Here is a 25,000-nt window from a genome sequence, read left to right as displayed (position 1 = left end):
CTACAAAAAGCAGAGCAGAATGCAGCAATTACCCATTTGATTATGGTACTTGATAAGCATATAAGGTATGAATATCTTTAGAGACAGTTGTCCTAAGGTTATTTTAGATGTGCATCCTGTCAGTATTTGGCTCTTATCTACCTTTCAGATATAATTATATCACTGCACAATTATTTATTACGTTCTCTAAAATTTAGTATTGTTCATGTAGAGATCTTCAGATAACACAGTCTAGGAGACAAAATATAAATGAAGGAAGTTTAGCACTTGCTTATGAGTTAAGAAGTTGAACATTTTTGTAAGTCTTGACTAAGGTCCTTTACAACTGAAAACATCTGCAGCTGAGAAAAAATGAACTGAAGTCCAAGGTCACAAGGCAGGTCAGTACCAGACAGAATTGAAGCAAGGTCTTGAATCCCTAACTTTGGTCCACCCTTTTCTGAAGTGGTGAATCCCCTCAATACTTCAACAGATATCAAATATTTACTGAGACTTTCTACTTTTTTTTAAAGATGTAGAGGGCAATGAAATTCAAGAATTAATCCTTTGGTGTTGGGAAAGACTTTAAATATATTCTAATAGTCCTAAATTATTAAGACTTACTTTCGTTTTATGTTCTCTTGCTTCTCACACAGTAAAACAGGAGCATTCAGTATGTATTTTATACACCTTTCATTCCTCATCTATTTCTCTTAACACCCAATCTCTTCAGCTTCCTCGTGTTAAAGACATAACCCTTGTAGCTTCAGACTCTTTCTTGTTACATCCTTCTTTAGTAATTAGAACTGAATGAATTAGTGATGTCATACTATCAATTTACATATTGCAATATATTTGCTGTAACATCCACACTACAGAATCATTAGAAGCATTTTCAATATCATTTTCTACCCCAACCCTCAATAAAGCTGAAGACTTTGTTGTTTTGTGTTGCACGATAACACAAAGATTTTCCACTGAGTTGTTCTCTAGATTATAGTTAATTTAGAACCCAGCAATGTGTATGAGTAGTTCAAATTGTTTTTACCCCAACATGCACTACTTTTCATCTGTCAGCAATGAATCATTTGCTATTATGCTGCCTGTTAGCTCAGTGAGGTGCCTCAGAAGTCTCTCAATTTCTTCTAATCTCTAGAAACCTATACAGAAGTTATTCCTTCTTTTACAGTTCGCAAGTATATAGAATTTTGAATAAACTTTAAATGAGGGACATTTCAGAAGCATTTAATGGAAAAAAAATATCATGCCCTCCCCTCCTCTAGCTTCCCACTTCCCTCCAAAAAAGATACGTAATATTTGCTAAGAAAATTAGGATAAATTAGAAAACTTCTCTTTTGAAGTACAGGAGTCACCCTTATTTCCTTTAAAAAATTAACTGTTTTTATTTTCATAAAGTACTATTACTTTACTAGAAACAGATTAAAAACACTTTGAAGTTTTAACCTCATAACAGTAACTAGAATAAGTGAAATGCTGTTGGTGTGTTTTAAGCTTTGTTTTTAAATGCTTGAACGAACATTTTACCATTCATGTGAAAGAACAGACTCAGAAGTAAAAAAAGGCCTGTAAGACTAAATGCAATCGTCAGTCCAAAACGGGACTAAGGTTTAATTTCCCAACATCAGGACTGAAGGAAGAAATCTGACTGTTGATGCTAATGGACCTGCTGAGTGCAAGTCTTCAGTGCACCATCTAGTAGTTTTTGATGGTCAATTCTGGATTCATGCAGTGGATAAAAACATACCTTTCTGCTGACAGGACCTCCTAGGGCAACAAGGTATAAAGAGATATTGTGCTGAACTCTCTAGAACATAGAAGAAAACATTTCATTCTGATGCATGTAAGTATTAAAATCCTGCAAACCTCTCAGACAGTGAGATTTCTCCAGCTCAGCAGAATAATATCTCAGAATCTACAATTCTATATTTTTTCCCTTTTCTCTCTCTCAAAAAAAAAAAAAAAAAAAAAAAAAAAAAAGCTCAAAAAAAAGCCTCTAAAATGTTTTTGTGAGCTTGAGAATGTCATTTTGATGTTTCTGTTTCAGGAACAAAAGTAAACAGGTAAAAAAATTCATAAGCAATATCTTGACAAGTGTATCTTCTTCATTAGAGCAATTAAATTTACATAGGTAGGGAATATGCTCATGAGAATAAGCTTCCTGAAGTTTGACTTGGTCTGAAGCCAAAACATTTCAGGTTCAGTACTCAGGAGCATTATTTAGAAGATAAACTACTTGATATCAGATTTTGAGAAAGGTAGAATTAACATCAAGTCTTGTTGCACAACAATTGGGGGAACATACCCTATATTACTTGCTCATGCTCACAATAACAATAGAAACACACTCTGTCTTAAGGGAGTTGAATGCTTAAATACTTGTAAAATGCTGTTAGAGAGTATTCCAACAACAACAAAAAAAAAAGTGAGAAATATTCTCCACTTTATTTTTAGGTTAGCACACTATTGTATAACTTCAAGAATGACTTTAAGTATTATGTACTTTTAACATAAATCTCTCATCTTTAAAATGTAATTCCTATGAATGAGAGAGATTATTGATCTTGTCCTTCTTTTGAGGGAAAGGAATGGTTCTTGAACAACTTTATTGCAATTCCTCATAAAATGCACTCTCCTAGAAAGTTATATTTAAAAGACTATTTACAAACAAATGATAGCAACAGTAACTTAGAAAATGTTTCTCCTTTATGTACTTGGAGCTTAAGGTTTTGCACTTTACGAACTCAAGGCTATAGCACTATATTTGCAGATACATGCATGCCCACATTCACAGGCACGCACCTAACAGGAACTGACTCTTGAGCAACAAAAATTCTCTCTTGTTCTGCAAGTGCACTTTCCATCCTGAGGGAGTAAACATGACTTTCTTGTAATAGTATAAGCAACCATATCAAATTGTGCTTTTTTTTTGCAGATAAGTGAACAGCAATATTTCTTGAAACTACACTCTTCATGTATGTGTACCTAGTTCATAATATTGGTCTAAACATATTAGAGCACAACATATTTTGAGTAAGTAAAACAAAAAGGGATCTATTTAAAATTGATTAAAAGAAGTCTACAGTTATGCAGAAAACTGGATGTTACTTAGAAGTCAAAATGGTGATGTTCATGCAAAGGAGTATCTCTGTCTCTGCAACTGTTGTTGAAATATACGTATTTCTGATTGCCTATTTCTGACATGCACCTATTCCAACAGCTTTTTTTTTTTTTTTTCTGGAGGTACACCTCAACATAAACATCAGTGAGCAAGACCAAAAGGCAATCTAAATGTATTAATGGAGAGAAAACAGCTGGTGGCACTGAAAGCCTTAGAGAAAAATGAAGTGGCACGTACAAAAAAAAAAAAAAAAAAAAGCAATTCAACAAAAAGCTCTTTAGTGGTGCCACCCACTAATTTATTTTGGTTTTGCAGTTTTCTGATTCTTAGGAGCCCAACTAGGAGAACCCTTATAACAGTTTGACTTACTTGGTAAATATACTGCTACTAGACAGTGATACTGCATAGTTAAGTAGGTTTTGGAGAACTACATTCCAATGATATGATTACATTTTGGAAATGGAGCAAGTTTCATATACCTCAAGTTATCCAAATAAAGGTGATGATAATGGTAAAACACTGGAGGATGGTCCAAACAGATAAAAGTTAACAAAAATACATTTCATTAACATAATACTTAATCTGACACCAACAATTCACAACCACTCATGCTTTTTTGTATTATTCGGCAACATTATTATACATCATTCTTCCCCAGATTCTAGCAATGCAAGAAGAAATCTAAGCTGGTAACAGCCAGAATTAATAAATGAAGGGGGCAATGAAAGTGGTTGATTTATCTAGTTAAGTATTGTTAAAGAGGGTATATAAAGCAATATTCTAACTTACTATGGATAATTTCATTGTAAACAGTTTCATAAATAAGTAAAAACCAGACAGTACATTTATCATCACACAGGATTTAGTAATGCTTAGCAAACTACATTGAGTTAAAAGCTGATTTTTACTTTAGCTATTGTGACATTTTCATTTTTAGGAGAATGGCCCAGGAATACTCCCTTAAAAGACATTTAATAAATAAGAAATCTGTAGATATCCTGTTTCCTACCACAGAATTTTGAAAAAGAATGCTTATCCAGCAATTCAGGTAGGTTGTTAATTTCAAAGACAGTAGAGGCTATTGAAGTAACCTAGCTACTAGAACAATAGGCTATTAGCCTATTAACAATTATAAATGCCCATTATATCTTCAGTTCCTCTTTGCTTTCAGTAATCCTCTAGTAGATCACATTAAATATATTTTTCCCCGATTCATACTATTTAATAATCAGAGGTTTTGAATGAATTTTCATCAGATTTGATTTTTCTTTTTAAGCAAAGGATTGGTTTTTGCTTAGTTTTACAACAGCTTTAAAAAAATCTTTGTTCAATAAACAGTTCTCTTCCTTTGAGTGTATACATCATCCAATATATTTTTCCTCTGAGAAGTCAAGTATTAGCATAAAATACTGGTATCACATCAGCAAGTGATGAAGTCAAAGAGAAAGTTTTTTCACATAAAAATAGCATGAAGTACTGTGAAGTATTTGCTATATTTCCTCTCTGCCATAACAACAAACTTTATCAGATATGTTTTAGAACAAAACTCCCGCTTCTTCTCAGTATGGAGTCATTCTGTTTGTGTGTGTACTGTGCATGTCGTTGAAAATGTTCAATAATAGAAGACCCTGCACTTTCGTGTAATTCATAATTAGGAGATGACTACAACGGCATTATTTAAAAATCAAGCCTTTGTTATCAGCACCAGTTTTAGACAGAAGCTGAGAACCATTTGTGAGCTGTAGCAGACCCAGACTGTTCAAAGCAATTGCTGTTCAGCATGAAAGCTGCAATGGAGGTCACAGAACAGGTCAGGAGGAAAGATAGTGTATCGATTTCACACCAGGAATAGAGGCGAAGCAAGGGCCCACTGTTGCTGCATGTGATGTATTTCACTTCAGTTTAAGGCACATTTCATTCCAATTCAAGAGGGGGTGGGGAGCAAAGGGCGAGTGGATTTCGCACTGAATCATGATGAATTCTGGACTCGTGTATTCCAGTAAATATCTCCTTCCTGACATTAAGTATTTCTATAGCAGAGTGAACACAATGGAAATTAGAGTGCTACCAGATAGCAGATGAGGACTAAGGAAAAAAACAAACTCTACAACATTAGTTCTATTTTCACTCAGTTTAGAATATATACAAATATTGCCTTAAAGCCAGAAAAACATTATCAAGGACATACTTTGAGAAAAAATAAAATACTTTGTTCCAATTTGCAATTCCCAACAAATATTTTAAATGCATAGTAAATATGCAGAAAGGTTTTAAATGTTCCCTCTCATTTTATTTTCAAGTGTACAATGCAAATAAATAACTGACTGTTCTAGCAAAGAATGTAAGCAAGAGTCCTTAATTTTTTTGTAGCATCGTGTTCGTGGCTATTCACATTTCGCCACTTAGTATTATCCAACATCTGTCTACTCTGAATTTTTATTTCTTCTAAAGAGAGTAAAGCTTTAAACATAGCTAGAGAGAAGTTACATGGACTATAGGTAGCCTTGTTCAATTCCCCTTCCACAACACTATAAAGCTGAATTTCCAGTATTTTTGCTATATGTGTCAACTCCAACTATTAAGATCACATACGGACAAGTTAAAATAGTATGACCTGAAAGGATAAAGTGCTCCTTCCCTCCTCTAGTGTAACATTATATGATTTGTTATTTTAAAAAATGCTATTCTTTTAAAATGATGCAACTTTGGTACTCCTCTGGTGACAAGCCCGCACAAGTTTTCTAGAGCTTTATAATAGTGTTGTGGAGCTTGTAAAGTAGCCAGACATTGACATATTTTCAGAACAAAAGATGACTGTACTTGAGACTGCACAGAGATTTCCTATTAAATTATTTATATTAGTTCAATTCCACGTCGTTATTTCTTTTCAACTGTTCTAAGGCATCAGTGTCAACTTCTTGAAGTCTTTCATGAAAGCTTTGCTGTCATCAGGGTCTATTTCAGAATCCTTAATTCTGCATAAGGAATCAGTTACCCAGCAAGTTTCCAATCAGAAAGGGCCAGATGCTCCCTCTGCCTCACACTGGAGCCGGGCAGAAGGGCCCCTCACTAAGACAGAGAAGGGCAAAAGATGGCTGTGCAGTGTGTCTGAGTGCTCCTGGCCTGCCATAGAACAGCTGAGGCTGCTGTGAGAAAAAAAAATTTCAAGCAGAAGTTATGGTTAACTAACTGAAGCAATGCCAAGGATCACCTAGCTCAATACAGAATGATTCATCAGGAAACATCACTAAATTGTACTGCTAAATTGTATGATAATTATTGCATTTCAATAATTCTTAAGCTTTCACAATGCTGTGCTATAAACATGGAAATTATTCAAAGCCATGAGTGAAGTTTCAATGGATTGGCACCTGCCAGCTACAGACATTTACAGCATGATCTACAAATTCCTGCTGACTCGTAGCATCATATGCTTCCGTAATCTCTGACGTGTAGAGTATGGTTAAACTGCCTGTGAATGCTCCTCTCAAAGTCTAAAAGTATGGTGGTGCATTAGGCTGTTTTCCTCAAGATCATGAGCTGCAGAGCAACTGCAAATGCAGCCCTATCAGCAGGGGCCAAAAGAACAGAGAATTTTCTGGCCTCTCTGTTCTGGTATCCAGAGCCATCCCTTGCCTTACAAAGTGACAACAAGATCAAGACATTATCTCACATCTGTTACTGGATTCCCAGATAATACTGGTGGACAAAATAAGGCATTTTTCCATTTGCAGTTGGCCAGAGGATTGCTATTGTTCAACGGACTAGGACCTAAGTAAAATAACAAATCATTAGAATAACTGTAGACTAAGCTGTTTCAGCATGCAGTCTTGAAAACAGAGCCTGCAAGCCACCCAATTGGAACTGATCATAAATCCCAAGAAGTTAAAACCAAAACACAGTAATTCAACAGAGGCTATCAATCTAGGCTATCCCATGCTAGGCCCAATTTCAATTCCATGTCTAATCAGAAGATCAGTGACCTCAGTGACACAGGGCCCAGATGTTTTTCACACTCCCCTTTTCCTTCCCTTGCGCCACCTAACAGCAGCATGGCAGTTCTATGGCATGTAGGGAAAACATACAGCTGCATACAGAACTTGCTGTCATTGGAGCCCAAGTGGAACCCTAGACTCAGACATACTACGGAAAGGTCCATGCCAATCACTGATGCTGATATTCTTTGAAGGCCATGCAACAAGTCCCTGTACCAGAAGCCACTATAAATTGCACAGCAGGGGAAGCACATGGCAGGAGTGCCAACTGTACTACCGTAAGACAGGACAGTTAATGTCCTGGGCATGGGCTAGGCAGGCCTCCACACTCCTCAAACTTCTAGATCCTACATTTATTGGTACTGGGATAAATCTGTACCATTCCCTAAGAGTCCCTCAAGTTCCCTCAAATTGTTGATTAAAGACTTAAAGAACCTCAGTCTGAATGCAGTTTCCTCCTCAAGAGAGTGAAGGACAGGAATAAGAAAGATGACAGATAAACACAGGGGCTTGGATTAAGCTCAGTTAGCAGTAAAGCTTCCTCTGGAAATGTGCATGCAGGCCTTGGGGAATAGCGGTGGTAAATAGACAAATTAAAATTCAAGAGTTTTTTTTAACCATTCATATATATATAATTTTTAAATATTTTATGACTGTAAAAATATCAGCCTTAGACCCTTGCAATGAAAATAATAAATGATCATACTGGTTGTGTGTTAATTTATACTAGCCCCTCTCCAGGTAAAGAAAAAAAAAAAATGCTGCAGAATAAACAAAACAAATCACAAGCCTTTACAGAATGAATGCACATGCTTTTAAGAAACATTGGTCTGGCAGGTGGGTGTGTTCCAAGTAAACTGCACTGCTGCTTGTTTACTTTCACAGAAACAACAATCTGGAAAAAAAAAAAAAATGAAACTCAGTGAAGTGCAAAGCATTAAATTGCATCTTCTTCATGTAAGATGCTTTTACCAAAACATTCAGCCACTTCAGCAACAATCTCCTCCAAACTACAACATTTGGAGTAAATGGTGTGAGTAGAAACTTTCAGTTCTACACTAGGCGTTTTTACAGATGGGCCAAGAACACAACAAGGTTCATCTACACAGTCGACTTCATCCCTAGAGAAGTAAACTCACAAGAAGCTCACTTTCAATACAATGTCTCTTAATCTACAAGACTTGTAGGGAAAAGCAAACAAAAACAAAACACACAAAACACAGGAAAAAAAAGCCCCAAATCCAGAGCATACACCCAAAACTAAATGATGTTTTTGTATAAAGTCACACAGTTCCTCTGAGGGGGGGGAGAAATTCCCTTCTCAAACAACTAATACAAAAGGAGCAAATGTATTTCCTAAAAGCATAAACAAGTATCTGTGAACACTTCGCAAATGTTTCCTTTATATGAACCATTTGCCAGAGTAAGAAAAAAAAAATCTCCAAAAATAATGCACTTGTCTCATTAAGACTCAAGTGCTCGTTTTTCTAGAGATCAGTTTGGTTATGTTTAATTATCTTTTCCAGCATGATTGAGTTCCTTCCTAACCAACATTCTACATTAAATAATAACAAGACTGCTAAAAAAAGTACTAACCTGAGTTTTTAAAAAAATGAAAAAAGTGATTGACACACAGGCAACTCAACTCCTGAGAAGAACTGCATGACTTGATAATTTGTACTTTTTGAGGGGGATTACTAAGGATTATGTGTAATTAGCTATAATTGCACATTCTTTTTCTCAGTTTAAAAAAAAAAAAATGAGGGCAAATGATACAGATTCCTACTAGTTTGTAATGATATTTTGTCCCCTGAATCTTAATAATTTCCAATTTTGCACTAAGGAAAATGACTATAAAAAGCTTCTGGGATTTCTTCTGAGTGCAAGTAGCAAGACTCAGTTCAGAATGGGTATCAGAACAACTGATCTTAAAGCACGTTGTAAAAGCCTATGTGCTTCCTTAATCGTGACATAAAATAATTTTATTTTATTTTATTTTTTTTTTTTAAAGATGGACTTGATGTTTCAAAAGGATGGTAACCTATCTATAATATCTGTAGCATTGTTGCATCTTGAAATCATAGAGTATCAGTTTCTCTAAAATTAGAGGGACTGAGCTCCTCAGTATTGCATAATTCAAGGATTAGAAGGTTGGTAACAATGGCTAAAAGAGATTGTATGTCTACTAGTTTTAGAAGAGGTATTTAAATACAAAATGCCTTTTTGGATTCGGTACAGGAAGGGGAAGAAAAAGCAAAGAAAAAGCTAAAATGTAAATAATGTCCTTTTCATGTGATATTAAAAGAAAACCATGCTGATTTAAAAGGAAAAAGCAACATATCTTTCACATTTTATGTCCTAAGTAGGTTTAAGTACTGCCTATTACTTGTCAGGAATTCAATAGTGAATAGAAACTTTCCAGGTTGACGTGCTGGGGCAGAGGAAGGTCACTCTTTAAAGCATTTGCTCCCTTGAGAGGAAAACCTGGAAGGATGCTGTTAGAGCAATTTATACCAGGCACAGCAAGTCATTAGGTACCTCTGCTGCAAGTTTGCCATGATTCCACAGCTGTATTTGGTTACCATGCTGGGAACCGGTTCTAAAAGTCTAAATCGGACGGGGGGGGGGGGGGGAGGTAAGCACAGAGGTGTGTTTTTTCTTTGGAGTGCTCATAGATCGGTAAGAGAGCAGAAAAGAAAAGGAGAGCTAGGCACATGAGCATCATGCATTGTTAATCAAAGAAAGAAGTTTTTACGGGACAAGGTTGCAGAGGAAATAAAGAAACCAATTCACAGATTGGCAAATATTCTTTCCGGTTACTGTTTTAAAGGGTTTTTCCTTCTCATTTACTCTGACTTCAAAAAAATCACAAACAAGAAGTAACCCAACAGCATATCTAAGCATTACACTGCTCATATTCTGCTTTAAAAATATCACAAGAGCAAAGAAATTCCTGATTCAAATAACTAAACCAACAATTCCCGAGCTCAATGTAATTCCAGAAATATATTTTTTAAAGGTTAGAATGCCACTACTTTTCAAAAATCCAGACATGCAGTACAAACACATAATCTCTCAAATAACTCCTTTTTATCAAGAAAAGGTGACATAAAGATGCAACTGATGCCTAGCTTTCAGATACATAGCAGGCAATAAGCAATGCAAATTTGCTATACAGCACGTGACCTTACCCCACTTACAGAGGCACAACTCCATGCCTAATGCAGATCTGCGTGACTAAAGAGGACCTACCAAGTGCGCAGTTCTGGTATGCATGTCACATGTAACACTATCTAATGCCTGTTTTTATTTTCACTGTAAATTAGAAATGACAGGAAAAAAAAACAGAAGTACTTTGCCAACAAGACATGCACATGGGATGGGCTAGTCCCATTCCTCGTCCTCTCAATGCTTCAACAATCTAAGGTGACAAGCATTCTTCTACTTGCTGTCCCCAAGGACATCCCTGTCTCACATATTCAGCACAAGCAGAAAACTTCCCATCTTAGGATGGACTGCTTCACTAGCCTGTTCAGAATCTTTCCTATGTCTCTGGGCTACACATCCTTAAGTTTGTGGATGTTTATTCTTCCAGTGCTTTCTGATTTCAATTGCAATTGGAAGGGGAGGGGGGTCTAGAGTACAACTGAAGACACATACACTGTCATCATTAATGATTCCTTACATTTATGTAACAGCACAATATAAGTGTTATTTATGGACTTCTCAAGTTAATCCTCCTGGAACATCTGAACTTCTCCCTTTATCTTTGGGAGCTACGTGAATATATTTATATTATTCTCAGCGGATTCTATACATCCCCATTACTACATACTACTTCAGTGCAGGGAAAGACATCAAACTAAAACTCTATAGAAAAAGTCCCTTAAAAAATAAAGTTAAATAACCAGACTTCAGTAACACAATCAAACACAGAAAAATAATAATTATCACCCGCATATTGTCCAACAGGACAATAGCTTTGGCAATAGGATGTATTAGCCAAGAGATGTGCCACAGTATTTTGAAAGGTGGTACAAAACATTCTCACTGCTTCTTAAGTTTCTTGACAACCATTGAAAGTGTGTATTTCAGTATTCTAAAATTAGGAGGTAAGTAAATATATGTAAAAGAAGAACACAGCCATTTGAAATCATTTCTATTTACACCAAATACCAGCTGTATGATATACACACACATATATACATAATTTAATACTTCTATTTATAATATAATTTATATTATACATATTATATATAATATTAATATATAATTTTAATTCATATTAATATGTGTGTATATATGTAAGTAAATATATGCTCTCCAACAATGCAAAGTATCAGTACCTTTATCCACATCAAGTTAATCCAAATACCTTTTCCCAAAATGTGCATTAAATTCACAACAATGCAATCATTTTGGAAGGTAAGATTTACACCATAGTCACTTTATTTCACAACATTTTTAAGAAATCAGCTTCTGCAAGTCCAACTGTACTAATGAACTTGTTGCTACATTCTCACTGATAAGAGTAACACATATACATACATTTTGCTCTTTCCTAAACACAATCATAGCCATAGAACAATTTCTCTCAAGTTTATTTGTTAAGGGGTGTCTTTACATACAGAATCAGTATGTACACATATGCATTCATGCATCTTTAAAGCATTATTATACAGCTTACTTTCCAGTATCATTAGCAGCTGCTTGCATATGTGTAACTTCTTGTCCAGAGTGACAGCTGTATTTTTGCCTGTTTTGACATTGAGTCTGATCTGGGTGAATAGCTCATATCCATTAAAGTACTATTACAACACTGAATGTCTGCCAGAATACTTCCTGATCAATTTTAAAAGCCAGCTAGCTGTCATCATCTAATCGCAACAGTGGAAAACAAATCTTTGGGGAATAAGAAGAGATTTTAAAACATTTTTAAAAAGCAGGGTATTAAGTCTAAAACCTCCAAACTATTTAAATAAGAGTCACCAGCTGCACAGATATCTAGGTAAAAATCTCTGTACTTTGCTTGTCAGTAACAAGTATGTCTGTTTTCATTCTAACGTAGTTTCTAAATATACCATTTCAACAATCTCTGGAGTTTGAACTCTTGCCATTACATAACTTAATAAAGTAGTACTGAAAACAATCACCATAGAGTGTGATTGTACTCGCCATTAAATTTAGTTCTATAAAATTTAAGACCGAATTCAATCATCTTTCTGTCTTTGGTTGAATGGCTGAAACCCAATGTGCAGATTCAACTCCTTATTTCTGAACAGCTTAACAATATGCACATGTTTAAAGCTGCAGTAAAAATTTTATTTCAGACCTTCATTTATCAAGTATACTTGAAAGGCTGTGTAACTCAAAGACAGTGAAGACCCCCCAAAGAAAAGACAAGGTTGGCACAAGGCTGGCACAGCTTTAAGTGGGCCTATAGCAATGCTGTAAATGTAATAAAGTACATGATAAGAAACAAAACTTGGGTTGCAACATGTACTACAGAAAATATACCTAACAAATCAACTTTGCAATGTCCACATGCACTTAAAATGACTAGTGAATGTACTGATGACTTTCATTTCTTCCCACTACACTGTTTCCTGACTAAGACTGCTCAACTAACAGATTCGTTGTGTGATCAGTTTGTTTTGATCAGTGAAACAAAAAACACCAATCACCTGATGAAATATGGCTGCATCACAATATATTCATGAAACAAGTTCAGAAAGGCAGACCCATTACCTACTCAACAAACACTGATAATTTGGCTTAGAAGTGACACTATGCAAATACACAGTGAATGAAGAGTTCTCCGAAGACCTGCTCAGCATATAACCTGGAACTGAAAAAATATCAAGCATAATAATCAGGAAATTCACAGCCAAACTCTCTGCTCACTTCCAACAATGCTGAACTAACATAGCATATTCTTAAACCAGGGAAAACTGTCAACATGCATCAAAATAAACAAGTAACAAGTTATCCTTGCCAGAGTGTACATTACATCTAAACTCTCTAGATGTAAAATGAGAAACTACAGAATTAGAGGATATTCTGCAAACATAAGCCTTATGAACTTTATAGAGGTGAGATAATTCAGATCCAAAAATAACTGAAGGCATTTGTGCAGAATATACGTCACAAGATATTACTGGATTCACAGCATGTTAAAACATGAACCGTGAACAAAGGCACTTTAGCAGTGACATCACTGGATTTAAGGGACAGTGAACGCAATTTTCAGATAAGCTGGAGTGATGAGAGATTTACAGTTTAACAAAAGGAATCCCCTCACTTCACGTCAGACTTTTGCTTAAGCAAAGTGGACAGGAACAAAAAATTCAAATCCATGGGAAAAAAAAAAAAAAAGTAGATCACAAAATGATGGATTATCTATATACTTAAAACTTTGCTGGGGTGTAGCAAATAACATAAAAGAGTGGAAACAAAATAAGACAGGTCACACGATAGCTGATTTGACCAGACAATTTGTTTCATGGCACATACATTTCATATAGAAGAACCTTATTTCCAAGTAGGCCCTCTGATACCTTTGAGAACATCAATGAACTACAGCTGGTGGATAGCATTTTGTGCCAAGCAGCTAGGAAAAAAATTTGTGCAAATGTTAAAATTAGTGTTACTTATGCACTATTTATTAGTACATCAATATATCTGTAAACATCTTATTTTGTATTGTTTATAGGCTTACTGTATAAAAAAATGCAGAACAGTAAAACTTAGGTTTGATTAGGAGGATAACATGTTTATTAACTGTCAATTTTGAATGTTATTCACACCACACATCACAACACACCATCGACAAGCAGTGACTGTATTAATAAGTACCTCCCTCACAGCAAGTCAAGCCACTACCGGTGAAGATGGTCCAACTGTATAAGAGAAATATGGCCCAGACTTAGCATGAACTAGCCAAATCAGCTAGTTAGAGCTAATCTATTTACTGTTCAAGAAGGAATGGCGTGAACCACATCACTACAAATGTCCCACTACCAAACTAACAGGTTCTCTAAGACACGTTGCCACTATGTTTAATCTTGGCAGGAATACACAGCAGGAGGAACAACGTTACAAGACCAGAACAGGAAGAAGAAACAAAAAAAGTCTACTATTTTATGAGATTTGCATACAAGGTAGGTGACCAATTAAATGACACTCAATTGAAAAGTGAATGATTAAAAAGGCCCTAAAAACAAGCAAACCTTAAGTGTTATCAAACAAATAGGTTTTTAAACATCAAGAGTCAAAACATCGTCTTCCATCACCATCATGATACTGCTTGATACAAGCATCGAGGTATTTACAACAGTATGAAAATAACATATTTACTGTGATCTGCCACAAGTGATTACTAAATTAAATATACCAACCAATTATTTGAAAATCCATCTGCGTAACTGGTTTAACAATTCCATTTTTAGGAAAGCTTTGTGACATGATTCCTATAATGTTCACAGAGATATTGATCATGCATGTATTACATAATACAGCTAGTATATTATAATTGACGACAGAGAAGACTTCCTCTGCTTTAGTGCCATAGAGTTAAAAAAGAAGCTCCTTGAGCCAAAAGAAAGAGGCACAGAAACTCATACAATTCCACAGCAGTTATGCTAATGGTGAGTACTAACATAAGGCCAAGCTTCGTACTGTTTTTCTCTCCTCCTGCTTAAAAACAAATATACAAACAAACAACAACAAAACACCACACCACCACACTGTTCATGAGGGAGATAACTCAGCTTTGGATTGAAAGCAAATATACCAACACTAGATCCCTCCCAGATGGGCAGCTCCTTTCTTTAATGCAGGTATTTCTTAGCCTTTAAGCTACGTGAAAATAATCTGTCAATTGGAAGAACAGTTTTCATATGATAATTTATTGGGTAGGTGAAAAAAGACAGTGAGTGTTCAGGGGACTGAACATCCTAGCAGGCATATTTCACCCTTCTCCTACCAAGTCATCACTTACCAATCACAATCTAATTGCTCAGGAACTGTGATCTACATGCAACCTATCCTTGCCTAGGGGACTTTGTTATGGAGGCACACAAAGAATTAAGTGGCTTTCACCTCTACTTCTCCCCCTATACATATATAGGATTGTTGTCCACTATGTCATCAACTTCCAGGACATTTCCATCCCTCCCACTTTGAAATAAGAGCCCACCACTATCCTGTACTGCCAACTCCACCAACAGAACATTGCTTCAGTTATGGCAAGAAAGGGAGAACAGAGATGGCATAACAGAGAAGCATGAAATGGAGCTAAGAGGAGCTACAACAACTATCACAGGAATTACAGTATAATTACATAATTTTAGTATTTTTTAATATCATCTGCTCTTAAAGTTATATTGTTATGCTGGTAATAGCAACGAGTGACACACCACTATCGTTAAACAGCAAATCTGCACCCATAACTATTTCGTTAACAGGGGCAGTGCAGCAGCCCAACATACAATTGCATTTCACACAAGAACTATTCGTAAGAGACGTACGGAAGAAATTTATTCTACACAATGCAAAATAATCAAATAAATGGGATATCAGGCATAAAATTAAGACTTCAGGTCTTGTTTAAAAAAAAAAAAAATCTGTTTGGAAAAACTAAACACTAAGAAATGGATACTTGCCATTGTACCAATATGGGCCAGCATCATTCTCCGTATGAATCCCCTCATTAGAAATGCCTTAAACAACTCACCTGTCACACTAAACACATAGAAATTGATCAGAACTCATAGAGCATTGTTCTAATACATTAGGAAAGAGAATACAATTGTGAACAGCTGCCAACACTAATGTCCGCAGCAGCAGAAAGAGGGAAAACATTTTCACCATAAATTTGAAGTACAGCTAACTTAAAAAGACTAAAATACACACTCACACACAAATAAAGCAGATCAGCTAGCACTTCATGCTGAAAAGAGATGTACATTCCAAAACCAACGTCAGAGCTCATCTTTGAATTCAAGAGTAATCCTAAAACCGTCTCAGCTCCCAGAAAACAGTTGGCCTTGTGTATAGTCAATTAATATAAAGATGTAATAACTATAAAATAAAAAGAGAGTTCAGCAAAGCAGATTATAATAACAAAAAGAGAATAGATAGAAAGCTTACCCGCATCCCAGGCTTGCATCAAAACGCCAGAGGAGGGATCTCCAGAAGAGATTCTTTCCTACTGGTAGTTAGCTCTTAAATGGGTCTAGGAGAGGTGGAGCCAGGCTCCACCCCTTCTGGCTGCACAGGTGAATTACCTTCACCTGTGCTCCACTGGCTGACTCATGGCTTGCCTCAGGTGATCAATCAGAGGCTCAGACAGTGATTCAGCAGTTCCCTACACCTTGTAACACAAGTCTGAAACAGCTACTACAGGCAGATTTTTTTTTCCTCTTGAAAACTCCTGACTGGTACTTATCAGTGAGAGTCTGTAGCTTTGATAGAGACAGTATTTGCTGCAGTCCGATAGTCACACAGGGAACTAGCAGCTTAGCAGGCATGAGTTGCCTGGCACAGGCACTCTGGTGGACTTCTGGTCGCATCTGACAGAATAGAAAGGAATATACTTGGAAGATCTAAAATAAGAGTTTGGGTTAGAACATGCACCCTTCCACACATGATCTGATGTCTGCAGCTGTAAAGCTGATACATTTTGATTGATCCTATTCTGTCTTATCCAATGACTGAGGTTCGGATTTTACACAAGGTTTTCTATCTTGGATAGCAGTAGGGCACTCCTGTGTGAACTACCAATTACTAAATATGCTTGTTTGTTACCTCACAAATATTTAAAGGTGCAATTACATGTATGCAACATTTCAACAGTAATGCAATTATAAGAGAATCCTACGCATGGAGTTGACATTTTTCAAGGTGATTCGATCATAGGGGATACTAACTTCTAAGGAAAATTAATTACACCTCAGGTAACATCTTTAGGACCAAATGATAGCAGTCATACCTCATGTATTCCATATGTATTGTTCCCATTAAACTACAAAATACAGCTCTATTTAATAGGTAAAATTTGCTTTGGCAGGGGATTTCGACGGGACGATTGCTTGAGGTCTCTTCCACCCTCTGTGATTCTGTGGAGTTCCAAAGATCAGCAGGTTACAAAAATCTCAGATTGTTAACCAGTCTCTAGCAATTCCTACTGCAAATAATTAAGTACAACTTGTTGCATATCATTTATATACACATGAACATTGCACGTTGCCATTAAAAAAAACAATTAAGCATGGAAGCAGTCCTGTCTTTCTCCATACTGAAGAGAAATTGTTTTCTTGTTCCCAAGAACAAGAAGTCTCTCAAAAATCAACATTTCTAAGTCTGTACAAGTGGAATAAATAGCCTTTATCTTTCTCTATCCAATCTCCCTAGAAATGGGTGACTGATCTTCCTCCCTTGCTGTTCATATCTAATGCTGGTTATCCACACTTTAAATTAACTATTTATTTTTTCCCTCTTTCATGAGGATCATTCAGCATCACGAGATATAAACATCTCCATAGACCTCATCGGTTCAGTAAAGGAGGGCCAGAAAGTCAAGGGTGTGGTGGGCAACAAAAACAACAACAAAAAAAGATATTATAAACTCTGTGCATGAAAGCTGTTCTTTATACCATTCACTTAAAGCTTCTGACACCTTCAAGAACACAACACACAAAAATGAGTGTACACCACTTCACAAATCTAGGGGCGCATTGTAACCGCATGTATCTCAAAGCACCTTTTATGAAGTCAGGTATGGGTGTGTTTGTGTTTCAACATGTCTAAGATGCCAGTAGAGAGGATTACTAAGCATCAGGAGAAAATGAAGTGGGTGTTTACTCTTAAAAAGAAGCAGCAAAGCAATGGGGCTGAGAAAACTCCTTTCCCTCACAGCTCTCTGATCCTTAATACCTGAACACAACAGCTTAAAGCAGGTACCACTGAAAACAAGTACTGTATTTGGAAGTTCTTGCTCTAGGAAATAAAAGCTGAGAGTATAAATTGTTTGCAAAGTGCCTAAAATTATACTTTTGACAGTGCTCCTATAATTAGGAATATAGACACCCTGTAATTGTTGGGTTAGAAATTGCCAACAATATTAAAAATTAGAGTGATTTTAATCAAAATCATCATTTAAACAAACAACAAAAACTACTGTGCCATTCCAGGCAAAGACACATCCCTGCTGTAAAACAACTTTTAAGAGTACTGTAGTTCTAATCTGTTTATTATGAAAAAAAAAAAAAAAAAAAAAAAAAAAGTGACCACCTTTGGAAGGTTTCCTTAATTGTCTAGCTATTACATGTCTTAGTAACTGACATTTGCTATTAGTATAGATAAAAGCATAGCGAAGCTCAGTTACATACAGTTCTGATGAACAGTATTTGCAGAAGTGAGTAAACAAAGTTATGAATAAAGTGTTGATCTCATCACTAAAAAACAAAGGAATGATAACTCTGTGCACTGATAGCTTTATAGCTTCAGACTGGATTTTTTACCATGACTTACTTGTATCGTCTCAACTAATTCTTTAACCACACCAAAACATATAACAGCTGCTTATGAACTATCTGCAAAACCAAACTGAAAATGGAACTAGAGCAACATTTACAAAGAAATGCTGCTTATTACATTTGTTGCACTCCAAATAAATATTGATTTCAATCTCAGAATGCTATGAAAGGGCTTGCATCAATTACGTGGTACATCACAGTCATGATGCAAGTTACCTAATTCCAGCGATGCATACAGCAAATCAATCATTCACATCCATTCATATTGGTAAGACAGAGCTACCACTACTTACCTTTATCTGAACTTTTAAATACTGCATTCATTTTGGAGTGGCATTATAAAGGAAAAGGTTTACAATGAAAAAATGTCAGCTAATCTTCTAAAAAACCTGTAGTAATTATAATTACCTCTATTCATGTCATGTGTTTTAATACACACACAAATGAGTAAAAGAGCCCTTAATGACAACAACATTATGAGGGAAGGTTTCTCTTTTGCATTATCTATTTATTCAACCCAAAATTATTAGGCTATTGTGATAAAGCAGCTAGAGTACAATGACTTTCCTTTAATCACTAATTAAAATGCTGATTGCCTGTTGAGTGAGACGTGCAGTTATGGTCAAACACCAAGTCCTATTGTGTGATAACAGCTTGGGCTGGCCTTACAACTGGGTGGGGTGGAATCACTGCTAAGTAAACAAACCCTCTATGGCTGGAAAACACAATTGTTTCAGCTCAATAAAATCCTTAAGTAACTTTTAATTTTACAGCCTTAGACAAGCTAATATTGCAGAGCACAAAAGTTCAGAGATAAAGGGACCTACCAGGTGCTGGAATAAACAAGCAATTACACAGATTATAGAAGTGCAGTACTGGGTCTGTATGAATTAATTTATTCTGTGTACAAGCTGAGGTGGAAATTAATTTCATGGGGCCAAATTCAAAGGACCACTGGGACATTATTGGCTTCATCTATTCAACTTCTTAAGTATACTCAAATTACACTTCTGCAATCCCACTGATAGAAACCCAGTGCCAGCACTGGTTTTTCACAGACATGGTCGGGATGACCTCCACGCATTTTTCTTGCATCCTTCATTTTACTTAATTTATTTTTCAACAAATAAGAACTATTTGTTTACAGTCCTGTATTCTGCACAGTCATTTTTAAATGCTGCTGAAGCAATCTGCAGAATGGCCACTGTTAGTGTTAGATAGTGCTTTATATGCTCAGTAATGCCCCAGGCTTTGATGCTCAAATCAGAATTGTTTTTCCAAAACAAGTACAAAATACATGCTTTCTAAATAAAGCCAAAACAATCTAACAACTGATTCTATGATTACGATCACTCTAGATCTCCAAGTAAGACTGCAGCACTTAGTGTTTTAAAAGAAATCTTTTTTTTTAAATGGGGGAGCATGGAAGAGGAGAGATCAGTACTTACTGATACTGATTTTGATTTCGAATTGATATTAAGAAATCAATTTAACCCATAAAGTTGACATAGCATAGACAAAACAAACATACAACATTTTAAAAAATTTAGTAAATTCTTTCCTTTGGTCTTAACTGGACTCTAATTTAAGACAACTCCATTACAGAAGGAAGAACAAATTTAGTTCAAAAGATTTATTCTTTGAACAGAACATACAGTGGTGTCTGGTTTAATGTATTAATCTTTATCATATTATAAATAATCCAATTTCAGTGTGTATTCTTTTCTTGTATGTTGTTGCTTTTTTTGTTTTGTTTTTAATTAAACAGTACAAGAATCTACCTGTGCCTGCTAGAGCAATGTGCACCCTTGCATTTTACTCATTACTTGTAGTTACAATTCTTCTAAATATTGTAGAGTGTCACAAAAGAGGCACCAGGAACCCTTCTTTCTTACTGATGATGCACTGATGAGAGGCCACTGAACATGTTACAACCTGTATACAGCGCTGGACATACAGAATGGGATGTGTCAAGCCATCTCCCATGACATATGACAACCATCAGCAACGGCAGCACTGCCTTTCACATCACCCTTTCCTCTCAAAATAAATCTAACAACTGCTGTTCTGTTATACCATTGTGTTGAGAAAAGTGCCAGCAAGCTGCAGTTGCTGTAACATCCAGAATCCAGCTCACAGCAAGTAAGTCATGAGTTTTCCTGACTTAGTGCTCTGATCTCACTGCCCCACTAAGCTTCACCTTTTGCAGGAATTATCCACATGGTTAAAGATACATAAGAACAGCATCTAAAACAGCTACCAGGCAAATAAGAAGTTGTCAATTCTACTAAAAAATTAAATAAATATTTTTGTTTCTAGGTTGCTGTAAATCCATCTGGTGACCAAGCCACTACAACATAGCAGAAAGTCTAACTGAGGACTCCACACTGAGGGGTGCTGAGGAAACCATTTGCCATGTAGATAATCTTTCTTGAGAAATACGGATTTGAAGGCTGAGATATTTGGTGGATGAACAATTGGTAGGACAGTCACAGCCAGAGGTTGGTGGTACATGGCTCTATATCCAGGTGGAGATCAGTCACAAGTGGTGTGCACCAGAGGTCTGTCTTGGGACCAGTGTTCTTCAACGTCTTTATCAGTAATACAGACAGTGGACAAGTTTGCTGATGACATCATGCTGTGTGGTGCAATTGAAGGAAGTAATGCGGTGCAGTAGAAGGGATAGCATCCAGAGAGACCTGGACAGACTTGAAAAGTTGGAGCAATCCCAGATATGAATACAGATGGGGAGAACTCCTTGAGAGTAGCTCTGCAGAGAAGGACTTGGGAGTCCTGATGGACAAAAAGGTGGATGTGAGCCGTAGCGTGCTCCTGCAGCTCAGAAGGCCAGTGGTATCCCAGGCAGCATTAAAAGAGAGGTGGCCAGCAGGGTGAGGGAAGTGATTGTCCTCATATACTCTGCTCTTCTGAGAAGCCACCTGGAATACTGTATCCATGCCTGGGATCTTCAGCAGAAGAATGACACAGAGCTATTAGAATGGATCCAGAGGAGGGCCACAAAGATAATCAGAGGGCTGGAACATCTCCCTCATGAAGAAAGGTTGAATGAGTTGGCCTTGCTTATCTTGCGGAAAAGAAGGCTCCAGAGAGACCTCATTCCAGGAACCAGAGAGAGCTTATAAGCAGCAGGGAGATGGATTTTTACCTAATAGTGATAGCTCAAAGAAAAATAGCTTTAAAGTAAAAAAAGAAAGATCTAGTTTAGATATTAGGGGGAAATTCTTCACTCAGAAGGTGGTGGGAAACAGGCTGCCCAGAGAAGTTGTGAATGCCTCATCCCTGGAGACATTCAAAGTTAGATTGGGTGGAGTCCTAGGCAACCTGACCTAGTGGTCAGCAAATCTTCCCATAGGATGTTAAAGTCCCTTCCAACCTAAACCATTCTATGTTTTACTAAATGTGCCACTTAAATGAAAGAATGATGACTATTTTGAAAGATAAGGCAAATTCTAATACCAGATACTGGCAGAAGTACATCAGAACAATGAATAAAACAGCTCAGGCCCTAATCTTTAATGAAGACACTCATCATTCTCTGAATCTGTCTATTTTTCTCTGGCTTTGAAGAAGTAGAGGGGGTAGTGTGGGTGTCTGATTGCAGGACTGCAATCTAGAGTCACAAGTCTAAAATGGTCATTCAGTGTGAATGCTGACAAATTACAAAACTTGATTTTATTCTATGAACCACTAAGCTTGTGGCTCAAATTCTTTTATGCTTTCCCCTTAACATGTTCAAATAACAACTAGAAGCATCAGTTTCATTAACACTGAACAAATATATATATATTAGATGCAGTGAACTGTGTTTTCAAACAGTAGTGCCTAACTTTCTTCTGATCACTATTATGCAACTTCCTTCAAAAAAGATGTCTCTTACTACTTATAATACTTAGGTTGCTTAGCAAATGGTAAAGTTTGATTTTTAGAGACTTATTCATTGAGTACTGTCCTTACCAAGAAAAACATCTTTCACACAAAGTAGGAACAGACTTTGCTTTATGTGCCAACAACTATGCCATGATCAGCCCACTCAGAGGTTCAGAATTGAAACTGCAAGGAAGTCTGCCTATGTTTTTGTTAACTTGCTACATTTGCAGTCTGCAACTTCCACTTTGTTTTGGCATACGAAGGCATCCAAAGTTTAACCACAGAAATTCTGGTATTGTATTCTATCTGGATGTCATAAAAAGGTCAAATAAAGGCAGTAAGGGAAGAGAGGCATGTCCTTTGCCTACTTAGCACATCCAAAGCACTCTCTAGTAATGTGAAGGTATAATTTGATTAGTCTTCTCACAGTGGTCAGCCTAGGAGATGCAACAAATAACAGCAGTCTAGGCAAATATGCATACATTTTCTGTCGATAGACAGGAACATCATGCTGTATTTGCAAAGGGCTACTTAGTTTGCCATAACTGCAACTGGGAAACTTCTATATCCACTTAACTGGGACAATATGGCATCCAAAGAAAAGTCAGCTACTACCTTTTGATCAAATTATCATTAGTTATCCCATGAAGTAAAATTTACTTGGGACCAGTGTTCTTCAACATCTTTATCAGTAATACAGACAGCATTTCCTCTGAAGAATAGACTTTGCAGCCATAGAAATCATGTATAAGGCCACCGTGGAGAAAAAATAGTGTCTTCCAGAGGCAGAAAAGAAGAAAAAATAAATAAACAAACAAAAAACAACAACAACAAAAAAACCAACCAATAACATTTAACTAAGGAAATGCCATACTTATCATGGGAACATATTTTTTCCTTAAAACAGAAAGTATTAGGTCACAGAACAATCTTGCTGGGTAAATGGCAGAAGTCTATTCTCTTTTGACTTGTAGAAAAAGCCAAAGACTAGGAGAAATTGTAGAGATTCAGTGTACACGAGCAGAAAGGCTAGATAATTTAAACAGCCTTTTCCACACTTTAATTTCATGATTTAGTAGTTCTGAGATTTATTTAGTCTTTTCTAGTGCATAACACAGAAAACTAACTCATAACAAATAAAAAATATTTGTAACTTGGGTAAAACTGAAATATTTAGAAAGATTTTTACAACTAAATCAAAACAATGCTGTTAATACTCACCGTTAGTTACTGTGCATAACAAGACAAATACTTTGTAACCACATAGAAGCTCATACAAAAAAGCTGTCTTTCAATGTCTATCACCATCATGAAGAACATGGAACAATATATCAATCCTCTGGAATCATCTTCTAACTCACATATTGTATTTTGCTACCTAGCCTTATAGACTTTTTCTTTGTGCAAAATTCAAGCCCAAACTCACGCCTAAAACACATCCTTCTAATACGCATACAGTTAACACTGATTGCACGCCAATGTCATAGTATATACATAAAGAAAGTGATTACTCTATTGGAACTGCAACATAAAGATGGTATATTTGTGAAGAATCATGAACAGTAAATGTTTATCAGTAGGCTACATGTCAATAAATAATTTAATACCAATTGTATTCACTGTTGAACAAAACATATGCATACAATTTTTATAACTGAAGTTTTTTTAAAATCAGTAGAAAAGGCACAATCTGACTCATACAGACTGAGAAACAAGTCTAAATGAAATCCAGAAAATGTTGCCATTACTTGTGCCAAAAAGATTATTTTTTGGCCTTCTACAATATTAGAACATGCTGATGCATGACTGAGACAAAGGGTTGCTCCAGGCAATACGTGGAACACCACTAGTCAGTATTTTAAAGACAGTTGCACCTTATTAATATTTCCTTGATCAAATTACTTCAAGGTCTTTCAATTCTTTGGGCAAGGTTTCCATATCTCATATATACAATGAAGATCCCTTCTTGGAATGATGATTCAGTGTTTCCTTTTATTTTAACATGCCACATAAACCTAATATTCAGCCCGTTATCAACTTCTATTAACACAGTATGCCTTTTCTCCCCCAGATTACCTTTTCTCCAAGAATTTGAAACATTTGCATAATCTAAGTCTAGTATTTCGAGTTCGCAAGTTATGTGTATTTTATATCCTGAATTTAACAATATATTTTTGAATTCCAGCCCTACAATCTGAAGTATTCACAAGATTCTCTTTGCTGCAAGTAGCTCTGAATAACTACTGCAAACAAAATAAATGTATTTCTTATTTCTTCATACTATAAATAAAATAAAATAAAAATAAAATAAATTAAAATTAAAATTAAAAATAAAAATAAAAATAAAATTAAAATTAAAAATAAAAATAAAAATAAAATTAAAATTAAAATTAAAATTAAAATTAAAAATTAAATTAAAATTAAAAATTAAATTAAAATTAAAAATTAAATTAAAATTAAAA

At 35.9% G+C, this 25,000-nt stretch overlaps 1 protein-coding gene across 1 annotated transcript in view; it reads right to left on the bottom strand.

Annotated features, from left to right (window-relative positions):
• NPAS3 (neuronal PAS domain protein 3) overlaps window positions 1–25,000 on the bottom strand; it is a 579,942-nt gene that overhangs the window by 512,615 nt on the left and 42,327 nt on the right. The window contains exon 5 of the mRNA XM_042813282.1: window positions 16,264–16,321. Coding sequence (XP_042669216.1) covers window positions 16,264–16,321 — 58 coding nt within the window. The remainder of the gene's footprint in view (window positions 1–16,263; window positions 16,322–25,000) is intronic.

The sequence above is a fragment of the Centrocercus urophasianus genome, unplaced genomic scaffold, assembly GCF_019232065.1.
Source record: "Centrocercus urophasianus isolate 14NV4802_14NV808 unplaced genomic scaffold, USGS_Curo_1.0 seq_14, whole genome shotgun sequence".
Classification (NCBI taxonomy): domain Eukaryota; kingdom Metazoa; phylum Chordata; class Aves; order Galliformes; family Phasianidae; genus Centrocercus; species Centrocercus urophasianus.
This window is presented reverse-complemented; position numbering and strand designations above follow the sequence as displayed.